Consider the following 24,182-nt stretch of genomic DNA (forward strand, 5'->3'; position numbering starts at 1 on the left):
CGTTAAGTATACGCACAGCCACCCCCAAAGGGCTGATACAGGGTGTTCAGTCAATAGATGCAACTTATTGTTGGTAACGCAAAACCTTCACTTTCACTTGGGCACCCTGTGCGTTTAGCACACTTATCCATTGATAACAAGTGGAGGGTTGAAAATTGCGTATACGTCGCGGGGTCCCCACTACATGTCTATACTGTCAACAAATGCCTTTAATGGCACAATGTCTGCTCATCATTAGAGCCCATTGTCTGTCAAGCAGAGGCGAAGGAAACAAAGGAACTGCCAGCGAAGCAGTTTGCTAAAGTTTATGCTGTAATGCTTAGCAATAAGTGAAGGAGGGGGGAGTGCCAATTAATTTAACAGGTTTTATCAATGGGATGCGCACTTCAAACTGCGCAGACTTCGGCCACCCACAACAGCTGGACAAACAACAGGTTGTTGCATGCATTTCCTGGCAGTGAGGCTGCGCAACAAACAGAGAGAAAGAGAGAGTTTTAAGATGAGCTCGGGTTAAACAGCTGTGTCGGGTAATTGAAACGGAAACTCAAATCACAGAAAGTGGGTCAAAGAAGGGCACGTCGCATGCTGTCGATGTCAAGGACAAGGACTGCGGCTGATATTGGTAATTGCCGGTGAAATAATCAGCAATTTATGCCTTTTTTAGCTGCAATTCGTATACGTAATATGTTCGATTCCCAATTCTATATACAGATAGACTTCTAAATATGTATGTGTGTATTGGTATATGTGTGTGTGTGTGTGTTGGATATGCGTTGTACATTATTGCTCTGAATACATTTGGTGTATCTGTGTCATAGTTTTTAAAAATAGCACGCATTAAAATTGTTGTAGACACAAATACAATTGGATGCCCGAGCGCTACTAAGTAATACGCCTTCTATGTAGATGAGAGAGCCACGAATGTTCCGCTCGTGTGTGTGAGAGGGAGAGGGCCATACAGGAATAGTATTGTTTAAAATGAAAATACAAAAAAAAAAAAAACAAAAAATAAAAAACCATATTACGCATGTTGAACGACTTTCAGGTGTTTATACACCCGACGCCGCGACGGCAACCCAAACAGCCAAAACATTTTGAATGATAACATGCTCTCAATTATATGTACATTCATATATGTACGATATATATATAATACTCGAATTCGAAATTTTCAAAAATCCGATAAAAATGCGTTGCGTTTGGCTTGCCAAATAGATGATCAGGGTCGCTATTTGTATATATGTAGATATTTTATCACATTAACAGATATATGCTTATGTTTATAGAACTCTATATGTTTCCATCCAAGAAGAAGACGAAGAGCAAACATGTATATTAGAGGGCAGGCAGATAACAACAATATGTTGCTGGTATTTTGTCCTCACAATGTTCACCCCAAAATATTATCTGCCAAATCATGTGTAACATCAAATGATATTCAACACTATGCGGCTGAGAAATGCCACAAGTGATTATTATTTTGCATTCACGTATAGGAAAAATAGAAAGAAAAACACACTACAAAAAAAAAACAACGAAAAAGAAAAGAAATAACTTAAAAATAGATCAGAGACCAGAGAGTGCGAGAGTCCAAGAACTAACCGAACCGACAAAAACTATGTGTATTCCCAAAGAGCATCCACTCGCATAGTTCGTGCGAGAGCGAGTGAGAACATTAGTACGCGAGGGCAGATGAAAATGCTGCCCAGATGAAAGTAAATTCTTCTTGCCAGCATATGCTGCACACATACACATAAGTATGTATTCACACACACACAGCCACACACAAATGTTTAACGAACAGCCTTGCGTCGGAAAAGCGGCTGAGCATGAGTGTCTGTGTATTCCTATGTCTATATCATTTGCCTATGTGTGCGTCGGTTAGAATCGCCGCTGGCTATCACCTCAGAATTACCTTGCCGTGCGGCCACTGACGAATAGCGTTCAGTCGAGACCGAGCTCATCCGCGATACAGTTGCTTTTCGCATTCAATAGACAAAATGGTGAGTGCCGCCGCCATGGGGATAAAATTCAACAAATATACCTCTTGTGATCCTACTATATATAGTAGAACTTGATGAAAAATATTGAAATATTGAAAATATGTGTGCACGAATATCTATTCTAAAATATAACTTTCTTTCTACTACCATCCCAAACAACAGGCTGATGTTCCAAAGCGTGAAGTTGAAAGTAAGTTGAAGCACGAACGCCACAAGGATTATATCTCTAACCTCAATCAAAAAAAAGACATGCATACATCTATCTATCTGTATAGATAATAGATAATCAAATGACAACTCGAATAACAATCATATCAAATCATAAAAAAGAGAAATCAAAATGAAACCCCTTACAAAATGACATCGAAATACGTTTCGCTGCAAAAGTATCTCAAAAGTGATTACATAATGTGCGCGTGTGTGAAATACAGATATAAATATACGTAGATATATTTTGGTATATATATACATATATATAACTGAATGATGCTATAGAGAAAAGCGTGGGTACAGCGCGAGTATATACATCAAAAAGTTAAATATATTTCGTAATCATTTCGAATGTATATGCAAAATATGTATTCGAAATGCGGAAAGTTTTTCACATAAATCTTAATGGCATAATCCTCATAATACAATTAAAGATTTGAGAAAATCTAACGCAACAATCGCGCAATGGAAAATTTGTGTGTATATACATATAGCACACATATATACAGCCACAAACACACACACATGTACATATACATACGTACATATGTAATGGTCGATGAGCAACGATCTCGCTGAATGTTCGGGCACGATCTAATTTTGGCCAAGTTATTTCTTTGGATTTATTTTCGTTAGAACGCAAACAACTAGGCGCACACATGAGTGTGTGTGTGCGTATGTGTGTGTGTAGACGACGATGTTCGTTCGGGTGTCGGATTACGTATACGTCGTATATGTATGAGAATACGCTTCGTGTTGGCAACGCTCCCACGCACGTACACAAGCACACACACTGGCGTAACTAATGCGCTGCCATGTCAAGATTTTCGTGATGACCAAAAATGTGCGTACCCTTAATTTCAGGGTTATACGATTGACCTCATTCGCATCGCATCACACAATAAATATATAACTAAATCAAATAAATAAATACGCAACCTATAAATCAATAATGGAAATGCATAAACTAATTGAGGAAATTTATCGATGTTTTACTAATTACTGCAATGATTTTGTGCAGATGTCGAATTCGTTTTCGAAGTTATGGGCTCTCCCGGCGAGGGCATTGATGCCGTCGATCTAGGCGATGCTCTGCGCGCTCTGAACTTGAACCCCACCCTGGCTCTCATCGAGAAGATGGGCGGCACCAAGAAGCGCAACGAGAAGAAGATCAAGTTGGACGAATTCCTGCCCATTTACTCTCAGGTCAAGAAGGAGAAGGAGCAGGGCTGCTATGAGGATTTCATTGAGTGCTTGAAACTGTACGACAAAGAGGAGAACGGCACCATGCTGCTCGCTGAATTGCAGCACGCTCTGCTGGCCCTTGGTGAGTTATAATACACATCGAATTAATCATCAATTCCATTAACAATATATTTTCCTTCAATTTGTTTACAGGTGAGAACCTGGATGATGAGCAGGTGGAGACTCTGTTCGCCGATTGCATGGATCCCGAGGATGATGAGGGCATGATCCCATACTCTCGTAAGTAGCATGGATAAATGATCCATCAATGAATCCAATTGTGTGTCATAGTCAAGTGCCATATTGTTAAATGTGAAACATATTTGTTATTTGTATTCTTTACATGCACCTTTTGTCTACGCACTCCACCAATTACCCAACCAACCAAATCAATCAATGCAATTTGCACTAAACTGCACTCAACGACACTTTGTGTTCGATTTGTCAATGTGTTTATACACACTCCAAACACACACACACACCCAACACACACTCCACACTACGCACTTGACGTCTCTGTTATATATGTGACCGATCCCATAGAGTTCATCCAGCGCTTGATGAGCGATCCCGTCGTCTTCGACTAAACAGTAAGTTGTCGTCTTGTCAATCCATTCGATCTGTGTGCATTCGATACCATTTAACATCGTCTGATAATAATCTTCTCTACTTCTTTTTATAGCATTCCTCGCAAGAATGTGTGACAGACCAGATGCGCTATAAATAGTTATCAACAACAACAAGAATAACAACAAAACAACAACAACACCAGCAAATTTATAGCAACAGCCATTCTCCATAGATGTTATATTCATCGCTAACTCTCTCTATCTCTCTCTCGTATATTATTTTAATTAAATTTTACTTCTGCTACTACAACTGCAAAATTGAACTTCAAGATAATATTATTTTTTTAAAAATAAAAAAATTTAAATTATAAAAAATAATGAAAAAAAAAAACTGAAAAAGATAAGTTTGCTGTTCATTTTCTCAAATTAAGTTTATCAAATATTTTTTTGTGTTTTCGTTACAATTGCCAAAAAACAAAACAAAACGATAATTAATATTATTTTCATTTTGAAAGACGCAAATAAACTAAGTAGCAAAAGCATTGCAAGTGTTGCAATTCAAACAACAAAATCTTCATAGGTATCAAGAAGGATGTGAATTCTGAACTGGGATGGAACTTTTTTGTGGACCTCTGTTGGATATCTTCTCTGTATCGTGAATGTTTTACTTCTTCAATAAAATTCCGAAAATTTTCTATAATTTTGAATGTTTATCTTTCTCTATACTATGGAACTAATTCTTATCTACAGTCAGTATTTTTTTTCTATCAAATTCTTAATTTTCAAATCTTGACCTTTTCTATTTGTGCATATTTTTGGGACTTTGATACATTCTTAAACATAATTAATTGGCTTTAAATAATAGATTCGTTTATTAATGCATTTCATTATTATTATGATGATGATTATGAACTGGGAATTTTAAATGGAATATAAATTGCTTATAATGAGCATAGTGCCTATGATAAACGAAAAACTTTTATGAATACGTAGAAAACTGGAAATTTAATTTTGCCGTTAAACTAAAACTTTCCCATTTTTTTAGTTTTAAAATATATAGTTTTTTAAATCTATTACTTTGTAGTTTTTAAAAACTTTGAGTTTCAATTATTCGTCGCAATTTAACGCTATGCTGAAACCAACCACGAATTGCCAATAGATGGCGCTGTTGTCTTAAAGCTGCTGTAAGAAAAAGCTCACCACACAATTTCCCCTTCACGTGTACTAAAAAGCTTCAGCGCAGCTTGTGCGTCTCCCGAGTACGTTAATTAGGAATTTCAACGAATTGAAAATCAGTTGAAAACGAGATAACAAACGTTAAAGATACAAAACGCTCCGCTTACGCTTCAAAGTTGCATTATCAAGCAAAAAAATTAAAGAAAATATAATAAAAAAAAAATATTATATATAACAAAGTGCAAGTGAGTGCAGCATTATAATTGTTAAAGATACATATACAAATTTATTATTGGCCGATATTCAAAACACATCTCACTCTCGCATCGCGGTGCTCGGCAAGTGCATTACAAAATCAACTAAGGCATTCCAAACGTAACAAATTATCAAGAAAAAGAATTGTGAAAGCGGTGCAAAGAAAATAAAAACGAGTACATACAAAAAGTCGCAGTAGCGAGAAAAAGTTGAAACGCACATAAAAAGTCCTGGTTTGAGTGCAGTGCTCACACACACACACACACACACACATACATAAGCACATAAGCATACATCCGTGTATACACATACACTTTCAATATGGCGGATGTCATGGAGAAAAGCTCTGTGCTGGAAGCTGCTGTGCCAACAACAATGGCCGACCCGCGCCCCACGCAGCCCACGCTGCAACAGGAAGCGCAGCTCCAACAGCCGCAGTTACCATTGTTGCAACAACAGCAACAACAACAACAACAACCGCCGCAGCAACTACAACAACAACAACAACCACAACAGAAAGTGGAGCCGGCTCAAGCGACTCGAGCTGGACATGAGCAGAAAGGTAAGGGCAGGGCCAATGACTTTAAAGCGCATTGCACATACGCCGTGTGTACACCAACAGCAAATCAATTAGCCAGAGTTGCCTGCAATCGTACGAATATGTATCCGTATGGCTCAATTATACAAAGTGTGGCATTGGCACACCCCGTCAGGACATCAGCTCAGGACATTGATGGTTATGTTTGCTGAACATGCAGCCAACTGCCACTGTCACGTCATTCTTGGCGGCTTATTGCCTCCACCTTGTTGTTAGCCATTATGCAAATAGATTTGTGTTTTTGTTTTGTTCGCTGTTTTTGTTTCTTTTTTGCTCTCTCTCTCAGTCTCTGCCTTGACACAGTGTTTGCACAACTGTCGACATCGCAGTCGCAGTCACAATACGTTGATTATGGTTATCAGGCTTGTCTGAAGTGGCGGCCAGACTTTGCTATTAACTTTGTAAGCCTGCCAGCTAAAGGATGTGCAACCATTGTCTCGCCGGCACAACGACCTGCAATTGTGGCACGCACCCCACACCAAGCAGCACTTTTAATTGTGCAGCATGCCTATGCATTTTATCTAGTTGATGACTTGCTGCGATTGCGATAAAAGTTATCATCAACATGAGCTCATGCTCTCATCAAACTGCTGCTGCTGCTGCTGTTGCTACTGCTGTGGTCGCTCTGCATATGACCTCGTTTAAATTAATCTAAATAAAAGCAAGTTTTTGGCGATGCTATCTCAATTTTGTCATTCAGCTCATCAACTGTGCTCCGCTCTTCACATATCTCCAAAGAAAACTAGTAATTAAATCAATATTTATAACCGATCAAAGATAATTTACTCAAGTGATTACGAAAATGACTCAATCGAAATGAAACTATTAACTAAAAATAATATGTGAAGTATGCCGATCGATTAAAGTGTCTTTTGTTGGCATTGCAATTAGAGTATTTTGTCTTCGCTTTGACCCACAAAACAATACAAATGTTTAACAGTTTGTTTGGTTTTGTGGCACACACATACATTTAGTTGCAGCTACACCCGCTGCCGCTGATTAAATCAAATGCTCAAATGCTCAAACGTTTAACTCAAGTGCAAACCGGCTCAGTTAAGTAATCATAAACAAAAACAAAGCTAGCAATGGGCATTGTTTTTAGCGCACAAACTTAGAGCAGAAAAAAATAATAAAAAAAAATAAATAAATATAGTTGTTGATTGCTATCACTGCCCCCCATCTCAACTGTCTGTTATTCTCTCACCCTCTCGCTCTCTCTCTCTCTGTTCCACATGAAGTCATCATGAGCTGCGATGACAACGTCACCTGCTTCTCAACACGATCCATTGCAAAGAGAATCGTAACACTTGTGGGACACATATTTATAGCATATATATTATAGATCTATTTACTGTGGATTGACATTATCTGTGTCGCTGATAACAGGTGCTTGATATCTGCAATGTTTTTGCTAATCGCAGATAAGTGCAAAGTGCCTTTCTCTGGCCATAACTCTGCTAACTGAGTGACTTTACTTTATAAATAGCCAACTTTGGCTGCATTCTGTCACCTTCGCTCACGCTTTCGTTGCGCTCTCGCATTTGCCTTTTAATTAACAAACAAAATGCAACCAGCTGAGTGACAATTTCTCATTTGCATTTTGCATTTTTCTTTTCGTTTTTCTATCTATGTATTTTCTCGCATCTTTCTTCGGTTTGCTTTAATGGGGGCGTGCTACTTTCAACGGAAAGAAGCAACACCAAAAGAAAATAAAATATTCAGACAAAACACAAAAAACTAAAGAAAAGAGCATCTGCCAACTAATTGTTACGGTTTCCGTCAATTACCAAACACTTAGTGCCATATTTGTGTGTTTAGGGGCTGCCACGCCTTTGACTCACAGCAAGCAAATGAAGCGCGAAAATCTATCAAAGATTTCACTACAATTTCCTAATTATGCGTGTGGCCCTTATTTGGTGGCAAGTGATTAATACCACTGCCCATTAATTCAAGCATTCACTCATAGCCAACAAATATTTGAAAACGAGTTAAGTTGAAGAAATGCACATATGTTGTGTATTTAACAAAAGCTATGTTAAGGAAACTATTCATACAGAGAGAAAGAATCTAAAAACGTTTCGATCTTAATAATAAGAATAATAATAATAAGAAAAATCTTAAAAAAAAAGTATTTTAGGTTGAAAATACCTAAAATCAATATTTTTATGCTAAATCCGACGATTATAATCTTATTGAAAATTATATTCTTGCTTCAAAAAAGATTTATTCTAGATTAAAAAGAAGATTGCAAATCTTTATTTAAAAACTCTTCGAACTTAAAAAAGTATATTGAAATTCAATTTAGAGATTTTTTCAAATCGAAAAAATCTTAGCTTAAGAAAATCTGAAAGTTCAACTTTGAGATTTTTCCATTTTTGAAACAAGATTATAATTTTGAATTTAAAGATCTACTCGTAGAATCTAGGATTTCTGTAGAATTTTGATATTGATTCAAGAATAAACTTTATTGGTTAAATTTTAACATCATATAATCTTGGTTCCAGATATAATTTTTGACTTTATTGCGTTTTTTCTTTCTGTGTACATGATTTAAATTTTAAATCAATGTATATCTGCATCTTTAAAATGGCATCATTTTTGGATTTTCTTGCGGTTATTTAAACTGTTACAAATACTATTTTGTTTACTATTTTGTTGCATTGAAAACAATTTTATTGAGGCCTTAATTCTTGATCTTAATCTTCAACTGCTCATTGAAAGAAAAGTTAGTGTTCCGCACTTCTGCATACAAAAAATTTAAAATATATGTTACAACAAACAATAGTTAGCATATTTAAAATTGGTTTGTAAATTAAATTAAAATTCTTTTATGAATCGTTTAACAAATTTAACATATTATAATATCACATTTGTTATGCATATTTCTTCACAATCATATTTTAATTATGGCAACGCAAACTTTGGCCACGCCATAAAAGAGAAACAATTGGGGTAACTGTGCCACAAGATTCGCAACTGTACACAAAGCGTCTCTGCGGTTGTGTGGGCAGTTTAACCCTTGATAAGAGCATAATGTGCATACATATAAAAGTAGGGGGTGGGAGGGCAGACTGGAGGGTTGGTCCAATTATATAGTACTTGCAATTCAATTACAGTTGCAGGCGATGCGATGCAATTCAAGTCAAGGTGGAAGCATTAATATGGACAATGCGTACGTTGAACATTTATTAGGCTGTGATTTGTGTTGTTGTGTTGTGTGTCAGGTGAATGCTAATGCAGCGGCTGACAATTGAAATGCCGCATAGTTGTGCTTTATTAATTAATTAAATTTTCGGTGGATGTGGCATTTAAAAGTTTGATCAATAAAATGCAGAGAGATTAATAAGGACGTCAAAGTTGCTTAACTGAAAATGTCAGAAACATATGTACATCCATATATAAGCGAGGGGGTGAAAGAAAGCCTGAAAGACTGGGTGTTGGCTTAATTGTTTTCCCCCAACAAAGTGTCGCTTGGCACGCAAATTTTGCGAGGCGGACAGACAGCAACCCGATGGTATTGAGTTACTCGAAGCTAGAGCATTGCCTGGCCTGGAACAACCCATTGACAGCTCATTAAACTTGGTCAAAATGCTACGTCGATTGCTTCGATTTCATTTCGATGTTTATAGCCAGTTTGCACTTTCGCCCAACGCCCGAGGAGTTTTTCCCACCTCTTCGACTCCGACTCCGACTTCGACTTCATCTTCATCATCGTTGTCTTTGGCTGGTTACCCAATGGCTCCGCTTTTGGTAGCCGTCGCATAATTTGTAATTCTTGTTGTGGCCAGTCCATATTTGTGGTGTGGTGCGTCGCCTGTTTTGGCCAAGCGCTGCGTGCGTGCCACAGTTGCCACATTTTGTGGCAATCAATAACCGACGAAGTGCGTCAAGTTAACAAATATTTAAGTTATCTATCTACGCGACGCGACGCTACCAAAAAGTCGCACACAATCTACGACTAGAGAGATTAATTCAAATTTTGATTAATCGTTGATAGCGATAGCGTTGTGGATTTAATACAGTTTCAGTTTCCTGTGCTGTGATTCATCTTTTTTCCATTTTGCGCTGCAGCCTCAAGAGGGGGAAGACATGCGCAGTGCAGCATTCGGCTTGCAGCAGCGTTTTCATCTCTCATCCTTTGAGATTCCTCAAGTGTCACTTGTGAACTGCATCAGTTCAAAATGTGGCATCAACTTATTTCATGTTCCACATAAAATAATCAATGAGTCTGCCAAACGCAGTGAAACAGTGAAAGGAAAATGCCCACACACACACACTCACACATATATACATAGAGCACACACTATATACTATATAGGTACATTTATATAAATGTGACCAAAGGGAAGCCAACAAAAAGAGGCATGCCGATAGATACTGAATACGTTGGCAGCGTTTGCCCCTTCACACCCCCAAAAACACACAAACAAAACAAAATGTTGATGAGCGAGAGAGAGGCAGAGAGAAGTGGCGGCTTCAACAGTAGCCAGCAGCAGCCGCAGAGCAGCGACGTCGACAGCGCAGCGACTGCGACTGCGACAGAGCAACCCCCGGTAAATGCGGGTGTCCGCTGCTGCCGCTGCTGCTTAACCATCATCCGTTAAGTTTCGGTTTTAGTACACTTCCCCAGCAAAAGCTGCAGCTTTTTAGCACAACAGCTGCTAAGCTTTTGACAGTAGCCAAGTTTCACACCTTTCAGGCATTTGCACACGAACAAAAGTGTCGCTAGCGTTTTAGTACTCCACATAGCCGCTGTGTGGCGCTCTACTGAATTTTAGTAAACTGAGAAAACTAACTAATAAACATTTCTCTTATTTCATTGCAGGTATTTGAAAAAAAAAACTAAAACATTTCTCAATGGTTTTTAAATGGCTTCATTAAATTGGTATGTAATTCATTAATTAAAGATTGCATGGGCTAAAGGCAACAAAAATCAAACCGCATTTTCTGCCTTGGTCAGCAGCTGGTAAGCTGTTACCTTAGTTAACAAACTAACTAATCCCAGTTACAACAAATGAACAAAAAATACGTCGCGTCTATGCAAGGTGAACACTTGTCTCTGTGTACAGACATAATAACCTTGACAATCGAATGAGCGACTAAACGATAATAGGGCCAACAAGGCAGACATTAAGTTAACGCAACATGCAATAGACGCCTCAAAATAACCATGTCTACCCCACCCCACCACATCCCGGCCACCCTCAAATAACTTTGACTTACTTCTGGGTCTACGCTGCGTATGGAGAATGTGGGTCTTGCGTGCTGCTTGACTCTAAATATACAACAATTAGTTGCAAATCATGGAACCTATGACAACAACACCCGAATAATAGACAAAGTGTAGTAAAAATTGTATATTCCCAATGTGATGCGTGGCAATCGGTGCCTGTAGCGCCTCGAGCTGATTTATACGACTGCGAGGGTGGATTGAATGGTTACCAAAATTATTTACAAAACAGTAATACAAAATACAAATAAATACACATTCATACTTTAATTCAAAGTCTTAGTTTAGAATCCTTGAAAAAAGTGTAGCATACTTTTAGGGGCAACTCACTTTTAATGTTTCTAATGTGAGTTTTACATGAAATTGGAGCGATTTACTAATTGAGAACGTGTTCTAGAGTGACCCTCGTGTATGCACATAATTTGTGTATGGCTGTTAATATAGGAACATGGCAGATATTGCACAGAAGCGCGTCTAATGCGCCCCCTGTGCCCATTAAATTAATCAAGCCAAATGAAATCTGCATAAAAAAATCAAATTGCGACTGTGTGCCAGGGTCCAAGTCTTTGCTTTGCTTTGCTTTACGTTGCCTTATTGTTGGCGTGTTGAATTTGCATTTCTGTACGGCGCCCAACTAATAAATTTGTATGTCAATAGAATATGGCGGTAAGACGTTGGCCCCAAGTCAAGTCAAGACAAGTGAAGTCGAGTCGCGTTGTGTTGAGCTGAGCTGAGCTGAGTGAAGTCGACGTCGACGTCGAATGAAATCGCTGAATCGCCAGGTGAGCGAGCGAGCCTCGAACTGCGCAAGGACATTTGCGACTGTTGCGACCGTTTGTGAGAAGTTTACGAGCCGTCGCCCCACCGTCCACCAATCCACCAATTGTGTGGCATTCGGCTAACAGGGCGGCGCATTCATGCTATCAAAAACAAATTCCTAAGTATTGTAATTCGAAATTTTTCAAAGCAAATAAAAGTAGTCGAGTTTTAACACTCGCGCCAAACAGAACGCAGCGGGCGCGCAACCATCACAAAAGCAAACACGAGCTGACAGTCTGAACTGAACTGAAGTGGATTAAATGTAACATAAATAAATTGTGAAAATATATATATAAAAACATCAACAACGAAAAAAAGAGAGAAATTCTTTTTTTTATGCCACAAAAGAAGTGTCAAGTGAAAGGCTGAAAAGGATTATATTCAAATTAAATCCTTGTGGTGAGCACTAAATGCTGAGTGCTGAGTGCAGAGTGCAAAGTGCAAAGTGCATTATCCTCTGCATGGCCAAGTTATTGCCCTTTGGCTAGGAAAATCGATAAAATTGCACGGTTCTCCACAACTTTCGAGTCGTATGTGTGTGTGTGACGGTCTCTCTCTGTGTGTGTGTTTGCTTTATGGGGAACTGCAACAATTGATAATAAGTCCGTGTGGCATGTAAATGATGTCAGTGATAAGATCACAACTGCATTGCCAGCAAAACTTTGACAACTGAATTCAATTCCGACTTTCAGCTCGTTTTTAGCCAAAAGTTTTGCACTTTGTTTGCATTTGCATTTTGCCTGGCAAATGGGAAAATTCTAATTGAAATGGAATGGCGTCGTGTCGCCTTGCCTCACTTCGAGCTTAGATGGGCTGGCAAAAAGCGCAGTCATCGCGCCACATCGAGTATACGACATGTTGATAATCAATTTGGCCAAGTTTATTTGGCCACAGAGCAAACGACAGTTTGCCACATTCAAGCTTGGCAGTTGACATGAAAACGCGCGGTACCGTTTTCTGCTGGAATTTCTGCTGTGCAATGCAGAACGAAACAAATCATTTTGAGCTGTAATTTGCGGTTGCCTGCGCTGCCCCATCGCAGTTCCTCAGTTTTTAGTCTTTAGTCCTTAGTCGAGTCGGTTGTCTGCAGCCACTGTTGGCGCCTCGCACACAGTGTTTTGCCGCTCAGTTGTGAGTTTACACGTGTTAAGCCACACCAAGAGAGAGAGACCGTTCCTTATATACATATATTTAGTTTTAAAACAAACCAATTTCTTCTGCAATTTTATCGATCGCCTGTCAAATTCGGACATACTAAAAAACTAAATGCAAAAGTTTTTCTTGGCGTTTGCTGCCAAAGTTAATTGCCAGGTAGTGCCGAGAACCAAACCCAAAAGCAAAGCTAACTCACAAAATAGCAAGTGAAGCACATTGATAATATGAGTGATACCGATGCGGTGAGTTTTTCTACAATATAATACGTATACGTATAGTTGTTTTTATACTTGCAATAAAAGCACCAAGATTTATGGTTAGAATCAACTGTTTACGAGACAATTTGTCATGGATTAGCATAACTGAAGTCTGCCTCGAAATCTTGTTATTATTAATATTTGTGTACATTATTGTGCTGACCTTGAGTGCAGTATATATTGATGGTGCTAGCATGCCAGACAGTTGGCAAGCAAGCAAAGCAGAGCAAAAAATGAAGCAAATCGAAAACCCTTTGCAAAACAAAAACAAAAATCAAACAGCAATTTGGCCAATAGCGCATTTGTAGAGAGTCTCTCGGCTAGGCTTAGGCATTTGTATTGCAATTCACAGTCGTATTGGTCTTAGAACTGTCGAAACTTTTGTTGAATCAATAAGCGACAGTAACAATTTGGGTCACATTCCAAATAGCAACCGAATTTCATGACAAAATTCCCTAAATGGTAACCCAAAACCAAATATCCTCAATACCCAAAGCGAAAGCACAGAGCAGAAAAAAAACGAAAAAGAAAATAAAACAAACAAATGTAGCAAAACAATAAACTGTAAACAAATGCAGAATGGAAGGCCCATCAAATTTGAGAGGTTCACTCGATATGCCGATATACCGCTAAAATGTATTGAGACATGTGTATGCACAATACACATACACCCGCACACACACCACACACTCGCACACACACACACACACTGTACACTCTGTAGTCGCACCTTGAGTTGGCTTTTATGCATGCACGTATGCAAATGATATGAATATGGTGCTGGCCACCAGGCGCCTCCTGCTCGCACCCACACACTCACACAGACACACATGTATTTGGAAGCCTACCACGTATTGGATTACCCGACACTTGCACATTGCTGCACAGACACCGCAGGCGTTAGGTTCACAGTTCACCAGAGCAAAACCGCAGCACCAGACAAAAAAGCGCAAGCAAGAACCAGCATGTTTGGCAGCACATCAACTTCGAAGGAACGGAATGGAGAGAAGCCCGTTTCCGCTTCCGGGTATGTGGACTACACGGAGCCTTACGATAGCAGCGATCAACCCAAGCAGCAGTCGAGCTCAGAGTTTGTACCACGCTCCACGGTGGAGCAAGTGAATCCGCCAGCTACACAACAACGAGCTCAAGCGAATGCTAACTACGCTCAGCCTAATCCCAGTTACAACACAGACCCAGAGCGACGTGCTCCACAGCCTGTAACTTATACAGAACCTGAGCGCATTGCTGTCCAGCGTACACAGCCTAATCCCAGCTACGTTCAGCCCAATCCCGTTCATGTCGATGCGGAACGCAGTGTGCCACAGCGAGCACAACAACCCAGTGCCGACTTCACTCGTCTGCGCAGCAATGTGCTGCCCGTGGAGCAGACGCAACACAATCCGAAAGAACGCACGCTTAGCACCAACTACAACACAAATTCCACAGCCAATTCAAGTGCCGACTATGTGCTTAAAGAACGCTCCAATGCGAATTTTGTTTTGCCCTCGCAGATGCGACCAGCGCTTGGTCCGCCCCAGCCGCGACCTCCCTTCGCCGGCGCCCGTCCCATGGTCGGTGTGGGTCCCCGACCGCCCATGCCCCCGAATATGGTGGGCAGACCGATGCCGCCGCCGCTGCGGCCCACAGACAGCAAGAGCAATCTGCTGATGGGTCCGCCACCGCCCATGAGACCGGGCATGCCGCCGCCGCAGCTCAGTCAGCAGAGCATGCAGCAAGCGCGTTTGCCCAATGCCGGTGGAGGAGGACCCTTAAGTCCACCGGGACAAGGACCACCCAGGCCACAAGGCCAAGGTTTCCCATGGTCAGCTGGACCGCCGCCGCCTGGCGCAAGGCCACCACAGAACATGCAACGACCGCCGCCGCCAACATTTGCACGTCCCATGCCCGGGCAGCCGTTGCAGGCGCCCTTCCGACCCCAGCTCTACAATCCACAAGGGCCACAGGGGCAACCCCAACAGCAGCAGCAACAGCAGCCGCTGCATCAACAGCTGCCACAACAGCTGCGACCACCGTCGTCGGCGGGCATGCACAACGATAATGATGATGATGATGTCATCATGGGTCAGGCGGTGACGCCGCTGAAGACGTTCAACATGCGCAGCGATCCGATGGGTTCGCCGCTGCTGGAGGAAACGGAGCCACCATTTGACACCAGCACACCGTCGCCCACAGATGCATTGCCCAAGAGTAAGAGTAAGAGTAAGAAGAGAAGACATTGTGAAGGCGTGTCAACAATTTGAAATTTAATGAAGCCATTTAGAAGAACAAAACCTAAAAATTAATAATCGAAATCGAAAATTTGGTAATTGATGTAGACAAATTCACATTTGTTTTTCGTTTCATGTATTCACAGAAGGTGACAATGACAGCGGCGTGGATGAGTCCACTCAAGAGAAGGTGAGTTTCCGTTTCAAACAAACGTAAAACTTTAGATAAACTGGTTGCCAGTTGATCACTTTTGGGTCGCAGCTCTTAATTGAGAGGAAATTAACTGACTGCAAATTAATTTAATTCGTTGACCAGCGTCTTTTTCGCTGCGTCTGCGTCTGCGTCTGTGACTTTCGTAGCTTTGTTGTCTGTGTGTCTGTTCACAAATCATAAATATCTGTAAATGGCAGCCGCCTTCATGCTCCATTAGACAGCATAGCACAGCGATTGTGGCATAGTTGAGAGCTCAGCGCCAAAGTTCAGACTAAGTTGTGGCTTTGCAGACGTCAGTTGGCAGTGTTTTTGCAGTGGGAATAACCCAAAACAGCAAACAGCGCGAAATACAAATAAGTTTAACCTCATAACCGTGTGAGTGCAGTGAGTATTGAAGTGACTAGTGACTAGTGACTAGGTCCACACACACACACGCACACAGGTGCGCTGAGACCGAAAAACAAATTGCCAAAAGTAATGCGATTTATGTGCCAAAACACGAAACAAACTCGAAACGAGAGGGGCAAACAGCGGGGAATATTTTCGGGCAACTATAAATACTTGGCTTGGCGGCGACAATCGATAAAACAATGCATAAACTATGAATCCTTCGTGTCGACAACTACAATGACAACGAAGACAGCAACGACGACAACGGCAACGACAACGACAACGGCAGAAAGGACGCACCAGGCACTAGGCAATAGGCACAGAGATAGCATTGCTAGTCAGAGTCATAAATGGCATAACGTTGACAGCCAGCAGCGGATGAGTGTTATTGGCAGTCGTAAAGTCGTAAATTAAGCATACGCAATGCATTTGGTCATAATGGCAGATACGAGCTTTCTTCTTGTAATTTATTTTCGCCCATTAAATCAGTGGCCATTTTAAATGTTCTACTCTCTCTCTCTGTCTCTATCTCTCGTGATATTATTTATGTCATGTGTAGGATCGCAACGGACCGAATTCACCGAGTTCACCGGTTAAGACGCCCACATCGAGCTCCTCGAAGCCAGACAAGTCGGGCATCTCCAGGCCACCGAGTGCCACACCATCGAATAAATCAGCATCCAAGTCGCGCAGCACCTCCAAGAATCGTCTGCTGCTCAAGACACCCGAACCCGAGCCGGCCAAGAAAGGTGAGTACGAAAATTTGGCATCTCTTGCGTATACTTAATATTAAAATCATTATCTTGTGACAGTTCCAATGAACAAGGTACAGGTTGGCCATGCGCCGTCGCCCAATCTGAAGGCGGTACGTTCGAAAATCGGTTCGCTGGATAATGCCACCTACAAACCAGGCGGCGGTAATGTCAAAATCGAGTCGAAGAAGATCGACATTAAGGCTGCACCACGCATCGAGGCCAAGAACGACAAATATATGCCCAAAGGTGGCGAGAAGAAGGTAAGTTTTAAGTTGGCTAAATATAAATTGGGTGTGGAATCCCATCCATATGCAATACATTAATATATAAATATTGTGCTGAGTCGTCTTATCTACCATATATCTTTATAGACAATTCTCGTGTTGTTTTTTCTGTTCTTCTTGTTTAATTGAGAGACTTACTTGTACAAACAAAAGCAAAAGCAAAAACAAAAATCGAAAATATGAAAACGTAAAGTATTCGCTAGAAAATTCAATTTCACGGTCGATTTGCGATGCGATATATTTACTATATATGCACATACACCAATGTGTGTGTGTGTGTGTGTGCTCACGTACTTATTTAGTTGCATATTCTCATGGCAAAACTATCATCTCTGTATCTCTGTAGGAAATGCAATTACAATTATAAATACAATTCCAAAAACAATACTCAAAACTCGCACTGCCAGTTGTTAGATAGCCTTCTAGAGTAAACAAAATAATGTATCTTGTATCTAGAATTTCTTCGAACGTCGTGACATTGAAGCAAGCAACTGTTGCAGTTTTGCAACTTAGAAATCGAAACACGAATAACAATTAGCTTTGAGTTTTAATCGTTCTACCTAACTTTGTATCTATTTTGCAACAACTACAACTACACAACTACAACCACAACACCACTTGAATATGCAAAAAACCCATTTGTAGATAGTTACAACAAAGTTGCAGTGGAATGCCAAGTCGAAAATTGGCTCATTGGACAATGCGGCACATAAGCCTGGCGGCGGCGACAAGAAGATCGAGACACTGAAAATGAACTTCAATGACAAGGCCAAGTCAAAGGTTGGCTCCAAGGACAATGTGAAGCATCAGCCCGGCGGTGGCGACATCAAGGTATGCTCACTTTCCCCCTCCTCAAAACGAAACTCCTCTTAGTCCAATGAATTTCCACAATCGATCTTAAGACAACTTGTATTTATCAGTTCAAAAAAATGCAGTTGAGTACTCTACATAAATATTTTGAAGACGAGCGCAGTTGGTTTTTTTCTTCTCCTTTGTTTTTGAACATCATTTTGTTGTATAGCCATATAGCTATAACAAAAACTACTACTTTGATCTTAACTGGCATGGGCATGGAAATCTAAATGTACTATCTATGTAGGTCCAGCGACTCAGACCTCTCTCAACTGCATGTGCTGCATCAAAATGCAATATTTTAGTTTACTCTTTACTTTTATACCGGCATGTTATCAACTTCTCGATATTCACTTCATCATCAGACCTCCCAAAAAAACTAAAACTAACACAAAAGCATTTCCAAACAAAAAATTACTTGGCAAACTTTACAGAAGTACGCATACAAATTGCCATGCAATCAAAGCATTATCTTTGGCGAAGGCTCCAAGATTGTGAGCCAACGCCTGATGAACAACAAACGTCTGGATGAGAATTTGTATAATGAAGAGGATTAGTTGGGTTCGTTCGGTACGTAAAACACATCGAATTTGTTTATCAAATCTCGCCCTGCACTGCGAATCGGTGATAATACGAATCATTATTCTCTAACCCTGTGGGACACATTTCTCTCATCCAAGTTCTCAATTAGTTGCTCTAGCATGTTTAATTAGGTGTTTTTCTTATGTCACTAAATTCGGCTCGCCGAACTGAAGTAGCTTTCAAAAATGACGCTACTTTGCATATAAGTTATTTTTATTTTTATTGAAACATTTGTAAAACGAATTAAAATTTTTTTGGAATATGTATTTTGTTTTAACCATGAAATAATTGCCTTTAACAAAAATGATTTACAAAAGGATAACGACGCAAAGGATGTAAGTAGTTTTGATTAATTACCACTCTATCTCTCTCTCTGTATACGTCCATATAATTGTACATACATACATACAATATCATTGTAAAAACGCTGTCTTTGATTCAAATTTTTGAAATTTTGATACACATAACTTTTTGAATACCAATCTCAACAAAGCACCGTAGTTGAAATGTATTTGTACTTAGAAGTAGTAATTGTTTTTGTAAGTGTTTTTTCAGTTCAATTTGTTTTTGTGTTTTTTTGTGCGCTGTATAAAAATTCTAAATTCCAGTTATATCCAACGATTGGCCAATCATTCGAATACAGAATTGATGTGTGTCCATAATCAACCACAATCCTTATACAACAACAAAAAAGAAACCCAAATCGAAAATGAGAGTATTTGAAATGCAAATTTGTTAATCAATTTCTGTGCGTTGCCGGTGCTGCTACTTTTCAGATACAATCGCAAAAAATAGAAATTAAGGCACAAAGCAAAGTTGGCTCTTTGGATAATGTAAAGCACAAGCCCGGTGGCGGTGAAAAGAAGATTTTCGATGATAAGGATTATTTGAAAAATGTTGAACACTCTGTTGCACTGACAACACCACCAACACAGGTAAACGACGTCTACCTAAGTGAAGTAGTTCTTTGCTAGATCGTAGAGAACATTTTGTAAATACAACATTCATTCTGATTTCCATTCATTATGATTTACGAATACAATGAAAGACACTCACACTCAAACCCACACTCATACAAACATAATACATGAATCCCATTTTGTGTTGACCTCAAGAAATTCATTTTTTAATTGTAATTGTAATTGTTAATGTACTTGATTGTGGCATTTTTAGTTTGTGGTATCATTTGATTATTCATTCTTAACGAGTATCTTATGTAATCAAGCAATAACCGAGAGCACTGCACTCAATAAAAAAATAAACGCACCAACAACAAATGGCTAACGAATCCACCCAATGAACAAAGAAATTTTTAACACAAATAACCAAACAACAGCTCGAACTAACTGTGATTCACTTTTCCCAAAATGAAACCAACTAAAAGGCAAAGGAAAAAACCATCTAACTAAATAGAAATCAATACAATTGTTGACATCTATTATACTTAACATATTTTTGTCTTCTGGCACTTCCAAGATAAGATTTGAATCTCTTACAGCGGGTGTTTCAAATATTCTGTTCATTTCGTATTTATAATTTTGTTTCGTATTGTGTTCTTGTATTATTTATGGTTACATTTAAAAATGAATTTCTTTCAAACTCAAACTGAGATGATGCCATTGGCCACGTAAAAACAAAAAAAAAGAATCGAATATCGAATCCAAAATTCCTATACTCGTTAAAATAAAACAAAAGTGCTTCATAGTATTCATACATACGAAGGAGTGTTGTTAACCATTTTACACACATTCTCTTCTCTTCTCTTTCTCTCTTTCTCTCCCCACAATATCTATCTCGCTCCCATCTGGAAAATGTAGTTCGCTGCGCAAGGTCGCTTGGTGGCCACCATACACCTAGAATTCGGTCTTTGTAACTCTGACTGTGTGTGTAACGATATATTTGAGTCGCTTTTTAAGTGAAATCCCAGAAACCAAACCTAAGCAAAAAAAACAAAGAAATCATTTAATTAATTCAATAATAATTGTACCTAAAAGCTTCAAATCGGGTCAAAAATGAAAACAAACAAAAAGTTAATTAGCTCAAATCTCCAATTTCCAATCTCCGATCTCTCTCTGAAATCTCAAGATAATGCGAATGGAAATTGTAGTTGTACATGAAAAAATCTCGAATGAGTTTGCAAGAGTTTCTATTTTAAATTATATATATGTATATAAAGATGACAAATGTTTAATTATAATACACACATTTGACAACAGATTTTTATTAATTTCGGCACGCTGAAATTATTTTATACCCTATCCAAAAGAAAAAAATGCTCTACAAATTTGGAAAGCGTATGAATCCGCCGACTCTTGATAAACACTTACTATATAATCGATCTCAAGATGGCTGCTAAGCATTTGTTAATTCCCCTAGTCTATAATTAAACCAAGATACCAAGAAACAGAAAATCAAGAGACAAAGTGAATGCCAATTGAGTATTATTTATGGCAATAGTCAAAACTTTTATACTATGTAGAATAGTACAAATTTTTAACAGTATTGGTATGTACAAATGAATTATTACGGTTACTGACCTAACAATAGAAATGCTCAATATATACAGACATATATACATATATATATATTTATCTATTATCGATTGATGATTAAAAAGTTAAAGATTGTGAAAAGTCTGCCCAGCATTTAAAACCATTTATAACAAAATGCAAAATGCTTTGCTCTCTCTCTATCTCTCTCTCTCTCTCACACATCCCATGCGAATCTAGAAAACCGAATTTTGGGTTGGTCAGAACTCATTGACATAAGATTATATAACAAATGCAATACATGTACCATAAATACATTTCGAAATTATCATTAATTAATATTATACAATAATGTTTAATTCTGAATTAATTGTGTGTGATTTTTGTGTATTTTTCGTATTTGTTGTGCTAAATGATTTCCTTTTCTTTTCCATTCATTATAGGAATATATATACACATTTTATTAGTCATAGTCATACTACGAAAAGATTTACATATATTTAACTAAAGTGCATTAAATTCGAAATCCGTTTACTCGTACTTACTATATATACGACATACTACAACAAATATTACGTCCATTATTGCCTACTCTACGTTTTTATATTATGAAAAGATGCACTACTTTCGATAAAGTCCTGTAAGTTTGCGTGCGAGTTCAAAACTTTGTGCGTTGCGTATCTTTTTAACAGTGCTGTGATAGACTAACCGAACCGAACCGAACCGATCTGAACCAAACCAAACCAAAACCAAAAACTGCATCGGACCGTACCAAAAACCTAACTGATTTGATCAACCAATCGCCCATACTAAGTCCCGGTTTCATATATAATACAAATTGCTTGATGTGCTCGTCGATTCCACGATTTACTTTTCCATTTAGTTGAATACCCTTTATTTGTTTTTGTCATAACGAGGCTTTCTGGTTTATATACTTACAAAAAAAACAAAACAACCGAATCAAAAAAAGAAAAATATGAAAGTTAAACAATCTGTTCACAACTTTTTTGTTTCGCTATTATTAAACACATTTATATTTTTATCTTGAACGCAGAGTCCACAACCATCCATGACGGCTTCAACAAGCGGCGCTGATGAAAATTTGAATCAACAAAGTTAAATCAAAAACAAAAAACAAAAAAATGTCCAAAATGCATGTTGAGAAAAATGAAAACTCACACAGATACACACACTCACACTCATACAGATACAATTGATCAAAGCTTATTTGAAATGTAATTTGTAAGCAAAAAAGTTACACAAAATTAAAAGTATGCAATAACTCCCACAAACCACAATAAGAGTATTTAATCAATTTGATAATTGAATTGTGCAAGCACACACACAAAAACACAATCACACACACACACACAGTTATACAATCTGATAATGAAAAACAAAAACAAAAAAATTAAAAAGTATATGACTAGTTGATCAATGCACTATTTATCAAAATAAAAAGGATAACAAGGCAAATGCATAAACTATATATAATCTATACATACAATATGCAAAAAAAAATTCATATACTATATATATATATATTGAAAAGGAAAAAAGTATCTAAAGAGTTAAGACAATTATACAAAAAGACATATAGATAATTGCATAAAATATCTGTGGCTTTACGTGTAGTTAAATGTGTTGATCGATTCATATTTTCACTCCTAACGCGTAATGTTGAAATATTAAATTTGAATTTAAATATCAGAATCACAATCAGAATCAAGATACAATTGAAGCTCTTCAGCAATTTAGATACTTTTGCAAAACATAAATAAAAAGAAAAAAACGAAATCAAAATCAATATAAACCGAACCGAAGCGAAGATAGCAAGAACAATTTACCACTGATTAAGCATACTATTATATTTTATAATTTGTAATATGTAATTTGTAATTTGTACGAGTATCCTCTTAATACATAGGAAAAATGCATCATTCTCACAACTTATTTACACCCCTGTTACAAAATGTAAGAATGCAAATTGAAATGCAAATTAAAAACGTAATAAAAAACAAAATTTTTTCATTTATCAAAAATCTGTTTTCTGCATTTCTTGCACCACAGTCGCATAGTTTCTCAATTTCGACAGATTATTTGGATGCGAGCATCAGTAAATCAGTAAATCGATCAATTTGGCGCAATGCAAATAGAATATATATACTACATACTAACTTAAACAATGCCACGCCCACGCCTAACGCAGCAAGCGTCAAATCAAATACCACACACAATGCGCACAAAGTCAACCTTCCACCACATTGGATGCATTGGTAATGAGATCTGAGCAAATTTGATAAATTAGAAGCAAATTGTAAGTTTCTATCTTAAGTCAGTTTTATACTTATTTCAATTTAAATTTCAATTTGATTAATTTGATTCTTAAAAAAACAGATAACACTTTAACTATTCTGCTAACAATTCAATCTGTTTGTGTGTTATAATAATAATAATTCTTTACTTAACCCTTACACAGTATTGGAAGGCTCCGCGCATACAACGTGCCACAACATTGACCTCATCGATGTCATTGCCAGCGGAATGCTTGGTGTTGTCTGTATCCATGCCGTCGCTAAACTCCGAGCCCAAGCGCCCCAAGAGTGCGGGCGCCAAAAAGAAGCCCGGACAGGCTGTGCATCCGAAGCCCTTCCGTTTGTATTGAGAGGCGGATGCGACGTCCTCTCCTACTAGTCGCAACACTGAGCACATTGAAACACCAACAAAACGATGCACAGCGAGATCTCCTATCTCCATTTTATGGAATTGTTAAACCGAGTTGAAATCGAGGCACGCACTTGAACTCCAAAACTTATCATCAAAAACTGTTAATTGTTTTCAACAACCAAAAAATATATATATATGAAA

The 24,182-nt window shown here is 38.5% G+C and overlaps 2 protein-coding genes across 11 annotated transcripts; both read left to right on the forward strand.

Moving 5' to 3' along the window:
- Window positions 1-1,872: 1,872 nt before the first annotated feature.
- On the forward strand, window positions 1,873-4,598 carry LOC117575796 (myosin light chain alkali). Of its 2 annotated transcripts, XM_034260173.2 has the most exons (6): window positions 1,873-2,003; window positions 2,166-2,193; window positions 3,235-3,540; window positions 3,612-3,698; window positions 4,002-4,048; window positions 4,141-4,598. In XM_034260173.2, exons 1-5 carry the CDS (start codon window positions 2,001-2,003, stop codon window positions 4,043-4,045), a joined length of 468 nt encoding a protein of 155 aa, XP_034116064.1. In that variant the 5' UTR covers window positions 1,873-2,000; the 3' UTR covers window positions 4,046-4,048; window positions 4,141-4,598. The 2 variants fall into 2 exon arrangements, with proteins under 2 accessions (XP_034116064.1, XP_034116065.1); XM_034260174.2 differs by lacking the exon at window positions 4,002-4,048.
- A 722-nt stretch (window positions 4,599-5,320) lies between these two features.
- LOC117575984 (microtubule-associated protein tau) lies at window positions 5,321-24,142 on the forward strand. 9 transcript variants are annotated; one of them, XM_034260473.2, is made up of 9 exons: window positions 5,321-6,020; window positions 15,895-15,938; window positions 16,912-17,101; window positions 17,165-17,367; window positions 18,037-18,222; window positions 19,143-19,160; window positions 19,602-19,760; window positions 20,643-20,708; window positions 23,794-24,142. In XM_034260473.2, exons 1-9 carry the CDS (start codon window positions 5,780-5,782, stop codon window positions 23,977-23,979), a joined length of 1,293 nt encoding a protein of 430 aa, XP_034116364.2. In that variant the 5' UTR covers window positions 5,321-5,779; the 3' UTR covers window positions 23,980-24,142. The 9 variants fall into 9 exon arrangements, 8 of the variants coding, with proteins under 8 accessions (XP_034116364.2, XP_034116365.2, XP_034116369.1 ...); XR_007955440.1 differs by lacking the exons at window positions 20,643-20,708; window positions 23,794-24,142 and adding exons at window positions 21,758-21,954; window positions 22,369-23,337 and having other exon boundaries at window positions 5,323-6,020; XM_034260474.2 differs by lacking the exon at window positions 19,143-19,160 and having other exon boundaries at window positions 5,322-6,020; window positions 23,794-24,140.
- The last annotated feature ends 40 nt before the right edge of the window (window positions 24,143-24,182 follow it).

The sequence above is a fragment of the Drosophila albomicans genome, chromosome 2R (assembly GCF_009650485.2).
Source record: "Drosophila albomicans strain 15112-1751.03 chromosome 2R, ASM965048v2, whole genome shotgun sequence".
Classification (NCBI taxonomy): Eukaryota; Metazoa; Arthropoda; class Insecta; order Diptera; family Drosophilidae; genus Drosophila; species Drosophila albomicans.

Bases quoted from the DNA above. Each gene is read 5' to 3' on its own strand.
- LOC117575796 (XM_034260173.2), top strand. The intron at 3,541-3,611 runs GTGAGTTATAAT...ATTTGTTTACAG, and splicing joins GCACGCTCTGCTGGCCCTTG to GTGAGAACCTGGATGATGAG. The intron at 3,699-4,001 runs GTAAGTAGCATG...CCGATCCCATAG, and splicing joins GGGCATGATCCCATACTCTC to AGTTCATCCAGCGCTTGATG.
- LOC117575984 (XM_034260480.2), top strand. From the start codon at position 14,483: ATGTTTGGCAGCACATCAACTTCGAAGGAACGGAATGGAGAGAAGCCC. The intron at 17,102-17,164 runs GTGAGTACGAAA...ATCTTGTGACAG, and splicing joins ACCCGAGCCGGCCAAGAAAG to TTCCAATGAACAAGGTACAG. The intron at 17,368-18,036 runs GTAAGTTTTAAG...ACCCATTTGTAG, and splicing joins CCAAAGGTGGCGAGAAGAAG to ATAGTTACAACAAAGTTGCA.